Source organism: Notechis scutatus, chromosome 3, assembly GCF_049901735.1.
Source record: "Notechis scutatus isolate UNSWTSFEM ecotype Mainland chromosome 3, rNotScu1.2, whole genome shotgun sequence".
NCBI classification, from domain to species: domain Eukaryota; kingdom Metazoa; phylum Chordata; class Lepidosauria; order Squamata; family Elapidae; genus Notechis; species Notechis scutatus.
In genome coordinates, this window is record NC_142011.1 from 16,654,469 (window position 1) to 16,669,547 (window position 15,079).

The window sequence follows — 15,079 nt, forward strand, 5'->3', positions numbered from 1 at the left end:
AACTTTGAATGGTCACTCCACACAAGCAAAGGACCAGCAAAGGAGGTGGGGGGGAAACTCCAGAGAAGTTCCAGACACAGGAAGTCTAGTCCTGCCAAGAATGTAATAAGGGTTAACAGAGAGGCAGTTTCTGTAAGCAACACCAGAATGTTTCCTTCCTGCCTTCCTTACAGGATTAGGCCAGTAATTTCTTCTAACAACCGGTTCTCGGAACTGCTTAGAATGTTAACAACCGATTCTAGCGAATAGGTGCAAACTGGTAGAATCCCACCCCTGGTCTTGGTCCTTAGACAGGACAGAGAGTTTGATTGGAGCTGCATCTGCTTCCTCCGTGGACTAAACTGGAACCAGATATATCCATATCTGGCATCCGCTTCTGCCCTTCTGCATTTGTAATGGAAAACTCAGGGACTTATTTCTGCCTAAGGCTTGTGTGTCTTCTCTTCTCTCTCAAACCCTCCGAGTAGCCTGTTGTTGATTGCTCTTGTTTCCTTGACAGCTTTGTACATCTTCCTGTCCTCCTGCCTCCCTTTGCGAGGCACTTGTGTGCTAGTTCAGGTCATTCAAGCTGCCTCTGCCAGCTGGCTGAACTGAGGCTTGAATTAAATTACGTCTGGAAGTCTGGCATGCAGAGACCCCTGGGGATCAGCTTGGAAGCTGCGGCTGCAGTTTCAGTGGTGGGCAAATGCCCGCAAGGGGGGGGGTGGCGGCTCTGGCTTTCCATTGGCCAGGCTGTTGTCACTCTGTGGATTGGTGCCATGTGAATGCTGCAGTTGACTATCTGGAAGGAATCTCTTGAAGCATAGAGAAAAGAAGGTGGGTGCAACGGACGGTTGGCCACAGTTGGGTTAAAAAAAAAAAAAAGTCAAATGCCGCTGCATTTTTAAGGCTCTCTAAGTGAGATGATAATGCTGTATTTATCCCAAAGGAAGAATGTCAGAATTAAAACAATCCCCTCCCCTGAATCTTAGACAATCCTTTAATAAATTTGAGAGAAGTGGGAGGGGGATTAGCCTACCTTTCACTTTCAGATTAAACTGTGGACTTCCCTTTTAGTAATAGATGACACCTTTTGTTTAGTAAATTCAAAAATTCTCACACTTCCAACTTTTACCTTACTCACTTCCACTAGGTTGCCTTGATTTATTCACTGCAAAAGTGACTGTGATATTTGGGGGTGGGTGGGTGGGGCGGGGGAAGGGGAGGTAATTTTTTTAAATTGCCAATTTGAAGTCGACATTCCAGGTAGTACTTTTTAACACTGTACGTTTAGTGTTACATGTTAGATGGCTTTGTTTTCTGGTTGAGAATCAGAGGTCGAAAATTGCGGTGATGATTTTTGGCATATAGGTTGTTGTTGTTATGGTTGGTCACACAGTCAGCTAGATGTTTAGACTGGATTTGGCATTTTTGTCATGTATTGCAGGGGTGTCAAACGAATGGCCCATGGGCCGGATGTGTCATGTTCAGGCCACACCCACCCTAGCTCCGCAAAGAGAAAAATGTCACGATATGTCATGCGGCGAGTTTGACACCCATGATGTATCGAGTCCATCCCAAAGAGAAATAGGCAGATGTTGCTGTTTAATAATATGAAAGGTTTTTAATCACAGGATGTAAGCTCTTCCAAATGAAGGGAGCTTTTGCAGTGACTGATGGTGATTTTGTATTACCAGTAGTCCTCAACTTATGATAGGTTATTTAATGAGCATTGAGAGTTGCGATGGACTAAAAAAAAGTTATTTATGACTCATTCCTGAAGCGATGACTGCCACATCAAGTCAGTGATCCCATGATGAAGATCTGGCAACTGGCTCCCACTTAGGACTGGTTACAACATCTGCAATCATGTGATCATACTTTGCAATGTTTTTTGCCATTTTCTAGCAAAAACCCGGCAAAAATGTTCATTGGATAAAATGGGTTCACATTTACAACCATATGGTTCACTTAACAACCATGTGATTTGCTTAATGATCACTATAAAAACAGTGGGGGTCATGTGGTGCCTCTACTTACGACTACAATAACTTATGAAATTTGTTCCCAGCTGTGGTTGTAAGTCAAAGACTACCTATAATAATATTAATAATAGCCAGATGTTCAGACTGGATTTGGTACTTTGTCCACCTATCAAGTCCTTCCAATTGACTTGGGATAGGCAAAAATGAATGTCTGATTGTGTTACAGATATCATCGCAGGATGTAAGCTGTTCCTAGTAAAGTTGCATTTTGCAATTGACTGGTGGTGAATTTGTCAATGCGGATTAATATTATTATTATTATTTATACAACATGTGAAATCACTCTTGCCAGTTCTTTAGCTGGTGTTGGTTTCAAATGCATCAAGTTCTTCCCAAGAAACTAGGTGGTCATAATTCATCGGTGTACTGTAGTAAAGATCCAAGCAGTGGGGCCTTTTGTAATTGACAGATGAAAATGTTGTCAATGCACAGATTTTGTAACTGTTGTCCAATTTTTTTTATATGCCATCCAGTTTTCTGATAAATGATAATTTGCTGATAAATGATAACTGGCCATGGGTTCCCATGGCCAATTTATGCCATAATCTTTCAACTTCAATTTTCAGATTTTTGAACCTTTGTGATCTTTTCTAGTTCTTTGTCTTCTACTATCTTTTCGTATTGCCACATCAATTAGCCACACTTTCAGTTGATTTTAACTACTTTTTCAACTCTGTGTTCCCATCTATTTTTCCTTATTAGCACATGATAGTTTTTGCAGATGTCCCAGTGATTAATTTGGCAATTGTGTTATGTTGTTGTTTATAATCAGTTTGTGCAATCTTCTTGCATAAGCTGAGTATGTGGTTGACTGTTTCTTCTGCTTCTTTGCACAATATGCACTTTGAATCATTTGATGATTTTTCAGTTCTGGCCTTGATTGCAATACTTTGCCATAGTTTACTCTTGAGCCATCAAAATCAAGCCTTCAGTTTCTTTTTTTTAATGTCCCAGTTGTAGGTCATTGCCAGGTTTTTATCTTTATCCACTTTCCCATCCGTCTTCGCAGAAACTGACTATGCTGGCATTCTGTCTTATGATGATGATGATGATTTGCCACACAGTCAGCCAGGTGTTTAGACTGGATTTGGCATTTTTATCCACCTGTCGAGTTCGTTGCAAAGTCTTAGGTTAGACTGATATTGCCATTTGATGGTATTGTCATAGGATGTAAGCTTCATTATTGTTATCATTTATTATTAATATTCTTTTCCCCAGGAGGAGTTGTCTTACTTGATTAATCTTTCATACTTTGGAAGATTCAAATAATCAGTGGAGTCTTTGAACATTATCTCATGTTCCTTTTGCATACAATCTCTTAAGGGGAGGTAGAGAAAGTTAAATGTATAAAAGCCGTTTTCAAATCCTTTTTGTTCAGAATACTGCAAACTTTTTAACTCATGCTTCTTCTTTCGTTTTGTGACAACACAAAGAAATTGTTGCTTTGTTCCCCCATATAAAGCATCTACCCCTCGCTCTTCACTCAGGTGGCTTCCCTGAATAGTTAATGGACAGTAAAGCAATTTTCCTTATTCTCAAGCTTACACTTGAGAAAAGGCATGCCACACAAAGGGGAAATAATAGTAAGGTGCTAGTTCTTATGACTAATTGTTGTCAACAGCTACTGTTCTTTGCTCTTATTTATCTGTTTCTGGTTTGCATCGAGGCCTGTTAAAATACAACCTTTGTCTCTTTGTCTTTCTTTTATAGCGGAATTAGAGTTTGTACAGATAATCATAATTGTGGTGGTAATGATGGTCATGGTGGTTGTCATCACGTGTCTGCTGAATCACTACAAACTTTCTGCGAGGTCCTTCATCAATCGGCCCAGCCAAGGACGGAGAAGAGAAGAAAACCTATCATCGGTAAGGAGGTTGGGAGGAGGGGGTGGGGCAATTCATTTTGTTACCAGTTAAGATTTTCCTATTTGTCAGCCCATCCAACCAATAGTGTCCCAGCAGGATGGGGTGAAGGAGATGTCCAAAAAGGCAAAATGGTAAGCGTAGCATCTTGAAGCTGCATCGGCCATCTTGCCTTTCATCCCCCCGGTTTCTCCAATCCATGCTGCAGATCCAAATATCTTTAAAATGTTAAAGGTGAAAGATAGTAAGTAAGCTTTTTTTATACCAATGCTGCAAAATATATATTTTGCAAAGAAATAGGAACGGATAGGTTCTCCACAGCATCTTGACTTCAGGTGTCTCAGATATTCGAATGCATCCTGTTATCATTGAACTTCCAACTAATGATTGATTGATTGATCAAAATAAAACATATAAAACAGCATTAACAACCCCAGTGCAATAAAAACAGGTTAAAAGCCAGAAAGAACCATTTGTTTTAATTGCTTTATGAAACATCTGGATGGGAAGGTCTTCACAAACCTCTGCTGGTGGTGAATTCCAGCACTTGAGACCTGCAATGGACAGGTCGATAGATAATGTTGGGGGATTACTCTCTTGAGGTAACCTTCCCAGGTAGATAGATTCAACCTTGATAAGTCATTAGTTACTTGTCTCTGGTAGGCCCTGCCCTATAGCAATAGCACTTAGATTTATATACTGCCCCATAGTGCTTTTACAACACTCTCTGAGTGGTTTACAATGTCAGCATATTGCCCCCAAGAGTCTGGGTCTTCATTTTATTGACCTTGGAAGGATAGAAGGTTGAGTCAATCTTGAGCTGGTCATGGTTGAATTCCAGGCTGTGGGCAGAGTTTGCCTACAATACTACTTTCTAATCACTATGCCACCAGAGCTTCCTATGCTTGGGGAATTTTAATTCCTCTTCTTGTCCACAGTTCAGCACTCCTCCAAGGCTATGTTTTGAATGATATATAGCCCTGGGAACAACAGTAGAGATATTGGTCTCCCATACATAATGACTCTTGGCAAGAGGAAACTTCATTATGTCCATATAGGGTGGTTTTGGATTCAAGGCGTGCACCTTGCAGTCTCCTCTGATGCTTACTTGGAAGCGGCTTTCATCCGAGGCCTTTCCTGATACTTCCCTTGGAAGTAGGGAGCAATCTTGTTTTGCAAAGCAACCTCCAGGGGGGTTTGTCATTCAAACATGTGTTGACCCAAAGCAGATCCACAGATCCATATTTGCATAGCTCTGTTAAAGAAAAGGAATGAAGGAGTTACCACTTCAATTCCAAGCTGTTGGTTTCCAGAATGGTTAAGCCGGGTGCATTCTTACCAAGAACCTCAAAGCACCCCCTGGTGTGGAAAATCAAGACTATGCAGCCTGCAGGTTACAATTATAGATTCATATGTCCCAAAGATGCTTTATCCAAGAGGCAACTGGGCTTTCTGGTTATTCTTTGAAGATGTTTCGCTTCTCATCCAAGAAGTTCCTTCAGTTTTGGAAGAAGGTGAAGAGCTGAAGAAGCTTCTTGGATGAGAAGCAAAACGTCTTCAAAGAAAAACCAGAAAGTCCAGTTGCCTCTTGGATAAAGCATCTTTGGGACAACCATGACCTGGATGACTGATAGACATATAGACTCATATATTATAGAGGTGGAGGTCTCAGGTAAAGTACTTAGTTCCGTTTCCTGCTGGATCCAGAAAATGTAGAGCTAAAGGCTCCCCGGTAATATAACTTTGACTTAAAAACTCCAGCAAACAAGTGCCATTGCAAACAACTCTTCTTTTTAAGACGTTTCACCAAATGTAATCTACTCCCCACCTTTAATCTGGCCACTGGAGTACCAAACAGCAGTATATCCAACTTGTGTTTGATGATGCTTGTTGTATCATTTCCCCTTTCTGAAGCTAAGAGTATTCTATTCTTTTGGATGCTTTCCATACCACTGACCATCTTCTCAGGTCTTTGTAGAAACTGTTCTAAATTGTTTATTAAAATTCTGGACATAGCAATCTGAATTATTATGTTCTGTGGGTTGGAAACAATCCCTTCCTTTTCCATTCTGTTTTGTACCTATTTCTTAGTCCAAGGTCACATAACAGGCAGTCCTTGCTTAACAACCATTAATGGTTGTTGCAATTGCATGATCTTGGCGCCTAACAGTTCTAGCAATCCTCAGTTACCATCAACTAAACAAATTCCACAGGTGTTTAAGTGAAGACTTCATGTAACCACAACTGCTGACTTCCTGCCGGCTTTCCCATTGATTTTGCTTGTGGGAAAACAGTAGGGAAGTTTGCAAATCATGACTGCGTGACCGTGGGGTGTTGTAATGGTCAGAAATCCAATCCTGGTGGGCAAGTGCCAGGATAGCATTCACATGACTACAAGGCCCAACGACAGCAGGACCTTGTTCAGTGCTGTCATTAGTTTGAGCAGTCACTGAATGAGTTGCCATTAACCAAGGATCCCCTATACTTGATACAGCTGAGGATTTGTTTGGATATCTAAACAGGGGGAGAAAAAAAGTATTATTTACTCAGTTGTGCCTTTCAGGCAGAATACGCCAGAACCCCTACTTTGTGAATATTTGCTTGGTGGCAAATAGGTTATCTCTGTGGACTGTGTGAATTACTTCTCTGAACAAAGCTTTAGCTTCCTATGTTACATGTCACACACATTGAGGGAAAAAAGAGCAAGAACTGTTATCCCTGGAGTGTTTATAAGGGCACTTATCTTTTAAGCACCCCCAGAAAGCTGCTTTGCAAAACAGCGTGCCTTCCTCGCTTCTAAGAGAGAAGGGGTTTTGAAGGATAAAATTCTTCTACTGCTTCACTTTGCTCCATTTCATTTTCACCAGGAATTTCCCTCTATAGCCCTTTTCATTTTATATTTTCTGTTTTGCGTATGTACATTCAAAGGGGCAGGGTTTTTGTTTTTTTACTTTACAATTTTACAAAGATGACATGTATTAAAAGCTAATTATACTAATTTATCCCAAACCTTACTATGGTTTTTTTTTTTTCGTTTAGAGTGTTTATTTTTAGTGAGTTTCTTTTATGGATCATCCCTCCTGCACATAGATTTCTACAAAAAAAAAAAAAACAAACAAACAAACTACTAACCAAATAAGTTTCTTAATAGTGAATTGAAATCAGCCTGATTAAACTATACAAGAGAGCAATGCAGAGATCCATCGGAGCCCAAAGGGTGCTATTCACCTACATGTGATTTCAATTTATATTTAATTTTATGTCACAGAGTGGTGGTGTGGCGTAGAGGTGAAGCTCTCACCTCACAACCAGGAGGCTGTGAGTTCAATCCTAGGTAGAGGCAAATATTTCTCTCTCCAGGCACAATGAGAATATATCTGATGAAACAATCTCTGCATTGGTGACAGGAAGGGCATCCGGCCACTAAACACTCCGCTCCATTCAGTTGCCCACGACTCTACTCCACAAGGGATTACGGGGTCTTTAAAAGAAGAAAATTTAATTTTATATCACAATTTGATGGGACCCATTGTTTTGATGTTGACCTAGGATATGAACAAGTGTAAGGTTGGTTCTAGAATTTTTAATCTGGATTAATTCATCCAGATCAAAAACAGGGCAGGCTTCTCGTATGTAGGGGAGGCACAAAGCTCTTAAAAAATGGAAAGGAAAAAGAGAAGCTCAAAAAGCCTCAGCTTGTCAACTCAGTGGCAGCCTTTAACTGCCTCCACCACACAAGACTGTCAGCTTGACATCAGCCTAAAGAACTGTAGAAGCAGATGGAATAATGCAATAGCTATCCCCACTGCTAAATTAAATAGACACCAGGGAGCATAAGGTAATGATATACTCACCACTTAATAAATCTGCCATGGGATGATGCAATATAAACATTTTTATGTTTAACTGTGATTCTATCCACTTTGGCTAGTAGGTGTGTGACTTATCAGGCAGATCTTTAACCCATGCAACTTGAATTTTATGGGAGAAGGGGAAACTACCATTCAGAATGCAAAATTGACTGCTTTGAGCATTTGGGAAGAAATTCAAGCCGCAAACAGTGTGTTTCGCACTAGAAACAGAGATGTTTCACATGCAAAAAAAACATAGCCAAAATGCTCGAAACAGCCTTTTTTCTTTTATTTTTTTTTGCATTCAGGCAGTGGTTTGATCTAAGGGACAGCAGGGTTTGTGAATTTATATGCTCAAAACGATTCAGGGCTTAATGTTTTTGTTGAATTCCATGTGTAGCTTTCCATTTGGGGAAATTCTTTATGGTCCTCCTTACATGCTAATCTTGACCAGCATGTCTTCTTGTCTATCTGATATGTTGAAAAGACCTAGTCACCAAAGAAACGTCCTGATGTTGCTTCAAGTAAACCCAACAAGGTCCTTTTTCTCCTTACGCCTAACCAGGGCACAAACATAGCAATAGCAATTCGACTTATATACAGCTTCACAGTGCTTTACAGCCCTTTCTAAGCGGTTTACAGAGTCAGCATATTGCCCCCAACAATCTGGGTCCTCATACCCTTGGATCCCTCTTTTTTCCTCGCAGGATATTGTCTTCATCTCAATCTCAACTCTTGAGTGAGACAAACTTAAATTGTTCTAGATAACAGATAACAGACAGATAACAGATAATCAGAGTTGGAAGGGAACTTGTAGGACCTTGTAAGGCATCTAGTCCAACCCCCTGCCCAAGCAGGAGACCCTACACCATTTCTGACAGATGGGAGTCCAATCTCTTATTGAAAGTCTTAAGTGATGGCCCTGCTGTACCCTTCCTAAAATAATTGTTTTCCCCTTTAAGGTGGCTGCATCCAATGGCAACTTGCAAGGTGCATCAAGCTTGCTTTTGTCACCCATTATACCAGACAGCATGCTGGGTGACCAGTAGTAACTGGGGTCAATGAGGCATTTATTAGCTGTTTCGGGGCCTAGGGTGCAGCCTCTGATCAGCCTTGTTTGCTGTCATTGTGCTGTTCTAAACACAATAATTCTTTCTATTTTCATAAGGGTGATAGAGCAAACAAGTGCTTCCTTTGTATTTCTTTGGCCATCCTCCTGTAGCTTCATGCAAACAGTTCCCTCCAGCAAATCCTTGTCTATCAGCATACTTGAATATGATGGATAGATGTTGCGATTTTACATCCCCTGTGGAATGGTGGGAACAATCAGTAGGTAGTAAATTTAAGCAGAGATGTATCAGAATTGTTCACTAGTGTAAAAACAGCTTTGCTGGATTGGCTTCTTGCTAGTTTAGCGCAAGGCTGAAATAGTGTAACCTTTGAGTGACCAGTTCAAACCCCACCCCACTGCTTCCAAAATTTAATTTCCAAAGAATCTGGAAGTCAATATAACTTTATAGAGAGGGGAAAGGAAGGAAAGGAAAATCTGAAATAAAAATTGTGCTTTTGGTTCAGCTCCCTTTTAACCTATAGAGTAGAGTAGAGTAGAGTAGAATAGAATAGAATAGAATAGAATAGAATAGAATAGAATAGAATAGAATAGAATAGAATAGAATAACAGAGTTGGAAGGGACCTTGGAGATCTTCTAGTCCAACCCCCTACCTAGGCAGGAAACCCTACACCACTTCAGACAAATGGTTATCCAATATCTTTTTAAAAATTTCCAGTGTTGGAGCATTCTCAATTTCTGGAGGCAAGTTGTTCCACTGATTAATTGTTCTAGCTGTCAGGAAATTCCTCCTTAGTTCTAGGTTGCTTCTCTCCCTGATTAGTTTCCACCCATTGCTTCTTGCCCTGCCCTCAGGTGCTTTGGAGAATAGCTTGACTCCCTCTTCTTTGTGGCAGCCCCTTAGATACTGCTATCATGTTTCCTCTAGTCCTTCTTTTCATTAAACTAGACATACCCAATTCCATATGGTTTAACCTTGTTGAAGTACGGTGATGCCGGAATAGATGTAAGATAAGAACCCAGCTAAGATTTTGAGATAACTGACATGCCTGCAATCAGACCCACCCTATACCTGTTGCAATACCATGATTGACACATCCATTCATCCATCCATCCAATTTATATGGCTACCCATCTCACAAAAATGCGATTCTTGGGCTGCAAACCATAAAAATATAAAACATTAATGTTAAAAAAAAACAAGGAACAGTTGTTTGTCATGTCAGCTATTGATGTGCTGAAGAGGAAGGTCAACAAAGCTTATTTTGGTTATTGTGAGCAGGTTATTCAACCAATCCTTGACCGTATTATGCACAGCACACATAATCAAGATAACCCCATTCAGCAGCAATTCAGGACAGATGCAACAGAACAGGAAGTAGCATTGGGAAGAGCAAATAATCATTTTTTGTCCAATTCAAGGGGTGTGTGAAGGATCACACTTTTAACTCAGCCTGTGATGTCTCATCCAAACCCCAGATCCAGAGCAAGATTGGTCTGAGCATGAAAACCTTTTGAAAGCTACTGTTACATATTGTTTGGGACATAATGAGCTTTTATGACTGTCCTCATGAAAGTGAGTGCCACATACTTTCATTGGGCTACTCTTCAGTAAATCTAGAGATGGCTAGAATCTAGAAATCCACTCTAGAATTACAATAGGACAAACATGAAGTATAGGGCAGAAGAGCCCTGATTCAGTTTATATCTCCACTGTGAGTTTCACGAAGTTGCAGTTATCAAAGTTAGGATTTTGAACTAGGACCTGGGAAATCCAAATTGAAGTATACCCTGAGCTATGAAAGCTTATTGGATGGTTTTGAGCCAATCACTGCCTCTCAGTGTAACCTACTCTATAGGCTTGTTGTTTTGGGGGGAAATTGCAAGGCTACTATATACTAGTAATATATACTATTTTACTATAGGCTACTTAGGCTGCCTTCAGTTTCTGGATATGAATTAATAAACAAATTAGACAGTTATCTCTATATAAATGACTGGAACCTAACCAAATAAAGTTTTCATGGCATTTTAATTGAATAATTTTGCTGGAAAATTTCATATATTAATGCATTGCTTGCTTTTCTTTTCTTTTTTTTAATGAAATCTTCACCTGGTGAAACAGACACCGTTATTTCTTGCCATCTGGAGGTGCATTTATTAGTGTTCCTCTAATTTTTGGCACACTGGTTATTGTTTATACAGTATAAAATTAAAAAGAGAAACCAAATTTCGGGTCACAACAGCTTTCTGAAATATGGATTTTTTTATTAGTTACATCAGTCAAATGCTGCAACTGGATTAATACGCCGTATGAAATCAGCACTGGCAATCTGTTATCTTTCAGTTCAAAGGAGTGCCTTATCTTATACAGAGGCATTTTTGTGACAAGATTTGCGGGGGGGGGGGGGGGAGAAGGGGAAAACATCTGGAGTGGTTCATTTCCATATAAATCACTTCTTTTCCCTTCTTAGGGCCTTGGGGCTTATGTGTGCAGAGCAGAGTTTTAAAACACAATGGAACAGAATGCATTCAATAGGCATTTGATGCCTAAATATACTGCAAAACAGACTGGCACTGTAGCCTGTCTATTTCACAGCACACTTTCATATTTGAAGTCATCTTAATTTTAAGTTATTTTGCCTACGTGAGGCACTGAAATCATCACAGAGTGCAAAAATAGAGAATTTTTTTTCATCCCTCCAGGGTTGATGTTGGTTTGAGGGAAAATCATATAAAACTTTATACACAGGAACAGGATATAATGTAACATTCATATCACTTTAACCAGAGGTGGTATTCAGCAGGTTCTGACCAGTTCTGGAGAAATGGTAGCGGAATTTTTAAGTAGTTCAGAGAACCAGCAAATATCACTTCTGACTGGCCCCACCCCCCATCTATTCTCTGCTTCCCATTGAGTCCCAAATGATCGGCTGGGTCTTCTTTTGTTGCCCTGCACAGGAGAACGGAGCTGGAAAGCTGGTTAGTGGGGTGGGGAGGGAAAGGGATTTTGCAGTAACCTTCCTCCTGGACTGGGGAGGGAATGGGGATTTTACAGTATTCTTCCCCTGCCATGCCCACCAAGTCACACCCACCAAGCCATGCCCACCAAACCATGCCCACAGAACCGGTAGTAAAAAAAATTGAATCCCACTACTGACTCTAACCCAAGAGAATTTAGTATATGTACCATTTTGATTGATTTTAGTTCTTTTCTTATTTCTACTGATCTGAACAGATCAACATCCTGCCTCTTGCTACTTAAAACTTTGGGAGTTTCTATCCAATTTGCATTCATTATGCAAAGTTTGTATAACTCCCTCATTGCGTGATAATTGGCAATTATCAGGTAGTTTGGTTTAGATGCACACCAATAAATTTTGTCACCCCCTCTTCTGGTTTCAACTGGAGGTACAATTTGCATTTTTGCTCATTTTCTTTTAAAGGCATGCATGGCCATGCAATGCTTGATTCAATGTGCCGTAGATCCTGAAGCCTGAGTGAAGAAGCTGAGAAATCATTGATGAAATACCCCAGGGGAAGTTCAGGTTTGGATAAAGGGAAATTCCACAAATAACGTTTATAATCCCATAGAGCTAGAATATGAAAATTCCAAGCAAATGTCACAGCTAAATGAGTATAAACAATTAGATTCCAGTGCATTTGAGCTTTCCAAGTTCTAAAGCTAATTATCCTTACTGTATTCCACTGCTCCCATTTTAACCAGTTCTTCTGATAAGAGTCTCTTTTGTGATTTACAACTTTCTAGACAGTCCTCTTAAATTTAATGACCAATAAATGCATTTGAATTGCAACTCTCAGCTAACAAGGCTCAGCCCGGAAGAACTGTTTTAGACATTCATGTGTCAGCAAGGTGAAACAATATCGATTAAGCTTTTAAATATGTGCTAAGATGCTTGCTTTGTCTTATAAGTTCTTATTTGGGTGGCAGAGAGAAAAATTGCAATAGGAATTTCCAAGTCCCTGACAAAAAACATTAAGTGCATTTCAGTGAAAGCAGACACAAAAATAATAGGGAAATGGAGACTTTGGAAGGAAATCACACTCATTTCTTTTTGTGTCTTTCTACTGCTAATTAACAATAGGTTAAGAACAAAGGATACTTGATACTCATTATTCTCAATAAAAGCCATGGATTGAGCTGTCTTGCTGAAATCTAGCTTCCACCAATAAAAGAATCCTGATAGAAACATAGCTTACCATAAAGGCCTGATTACTAAACCAATATATTGAAAAAAGCAGCAACATGAATATGGAATTGTGTTGATTTTTTTTTCTTCAGTGACTATTTGTTTCCCTTTGGCTGAGCTTAATCAATTTTATAGGGTTTCTATGAGGATTGAATAGAAAAAATACAGGGATGTCACCTTGAATCCCTTGAAGAATAACAAGATTAAATACTTAGATATTTCAACAAATGGTTATTTTCTTATTTTTTATAACAATCCCTCCAAATAGTATGTTGCAGATTAAAGTGTATTTTGAAAAGGAATAGTTTTCCAAGAAGAGTTTAATGAATGAATAAATAATCACTCGCTTTCCTTGTTGTTGTTAGTCACAAAGTCGTGTCCGACCCATTGTGTCCGACCCAAATGGTAGTTTAAGCCTTGTATAGGATTGTACCTCTTGATTCCCCCAACAGCCTCCACTCACTAATTCTTAACTCTGCTTACTTTTGAGAGAGGTCCTCAAAATGCCAGTTTAGTGTGGCACATCTGCTCTATGGGGTTCCAGGCATTACTTGTATCTGCATGGAGCCGAGCTCATTCAGCATGTCAAACAGGTTCTTAGCTTTTGCCACTTAGCTTTCCTAATATAGAGGGCATTCACATCTGGAGACCTTCTTTATTTACACATCACCTGCTTGGTGGGTAAATTCCTCAGCCCCACAAGAGCAGGTGTTTTCAAACCTCTACACTATCTTAATGTGTTGTGTTTAAGAAAAGGTGGACCATACATTAAAATGGAATTTCATTGCCTACAGCTCTGAAAGGGTCACCACCTCCAATATACACTACATAAACATGACAAAACAAAACATAAATAAATAAAAACAATACAAAATTATATTGGAGGTGGTGGTGAGCCTTTGTGAGCTGTAGGTATCGAAATTTCATTTTAATGTATCCCAATTAGTGTACATTCAAAGTGACAATAAAGTTATTCTATTCTATTCTATTCTATTCTATTCTATTCTATTCTAAAAACATTCTGTCATCTTTCCACTTTTTAGGATGGCAGCTTATGGCCTTCGGAAAGCACAGTGTCAGGAAACGGTGTAACAGAGGTAAGGAACGAACATGAAATAGAGGATAAAGCTCTGTTCCTTGGTTTGCATGGCAACCTCATGGTTTTTCCCCTTTCTTCTCTCCAGCAGCAAGTCTATACACCAAGGCCTACCGACAGACTAGCAGTCCCATCCTTTTTGCAGAGAGACCGCTTCAGCAGATTCCAGCCAACCTACCCATATATGCAGCACGAAATTGACCTGCCCCCTACCATCTCCCTGTCGGATGGAGAAGAGCCACCTCCTTATCAAGGGCCCTGCACCCTGCAGCTCCGAGACCCCGAGCAGCAAATGGAACTCAACAGGGAGTCGGTCCGAGCTCCTCCCAACAGAACCATCTTTGACAGTGACCTGATAGATAGCTCAGTCTATGGAGGGCCCTGCCCTCCGAGCAGCAACTCGGGCATCAGTGCGACCTGCTACGGAAGCAACAGCCGAATGGAAGGGCCTCCTCCCACGTACAATGAGGTCATTGGCCATTTCCCGGGATCCACGTTTTACCAGCACCAGCAGAACAACAATGGGGTACCTTCGTTCCCTTCGCCTTCGCCCATCAGCAATCTCGAGAGCACAACGATGTGGAACAAAGAGAAGGACAAACAGAAAGGGCACCCTTTTTAAGAAAAGAAAAGAAAGGAAAAGAGAAGAAAAGAAAGGAAACACTCTGCACTTCTTGATAAATAGGAGGGGGGTAGGATATGGAGATGGGGAGGAGGATGATACCAAACTCCCTTCTCCAACTCTGTGTAGTATAAATATTTACATGTTATGTTTGGTCTGAATGCACAAGCCAACAAAACTTGCAAAAACATTTCTTTGTTGAGCTCTGTTAGGAAGATTTTGATTTTTTTTTTTCCTTTCTAAATAAATCTACAGCAGTCCTTTCCCGCTCCCTCCTCCTCGCCCATTTCCCCTTCCCCAGTTTTGTATCTAGTTGAATTGCGTGTGTGGATGCTACGACTTT

The 15,079-nt window shown here is 40.2% G+C and overlaps 1 protein-coding gene across 2 annotated transcripts in view; it reads left to right on the forward strand.

Annotated features, from left to right (window-relative positions):
* Positions 1-14,775, forward strand: part of PMEPA1 (prostate transmembrane protein, androgen induced 1) — an 85,051-nt gene extending 70,276 nt beyond the window's left edge. Inside the window, exons 2-4 of one of the 2 annotated variants that reach the window (XM_026664932.2) lie at positions 3,735-3,889; positions 14,062-14,115; positions 14,203-14,775. In XM_026664932.2, the coding sequence (XP_026520717.1) occupies positions 3,735-3,889; positions 14,062-14,115; positions 14,203-14,736 (743 nt within the window). In that variant the 3' untranslated portion in view covers positions 14,737-14,775. The remainder of the gene's footprint in view (positions 1-3,734; positions 3,890-14,061; positions 14,116-14,202) is intronic. The other variant, XM_026664933.2, reaches the window with a different exon arrangement.
* The last annotated feature ends 304 nt before the right edge of the window (positions 14,776-15,079 follow it).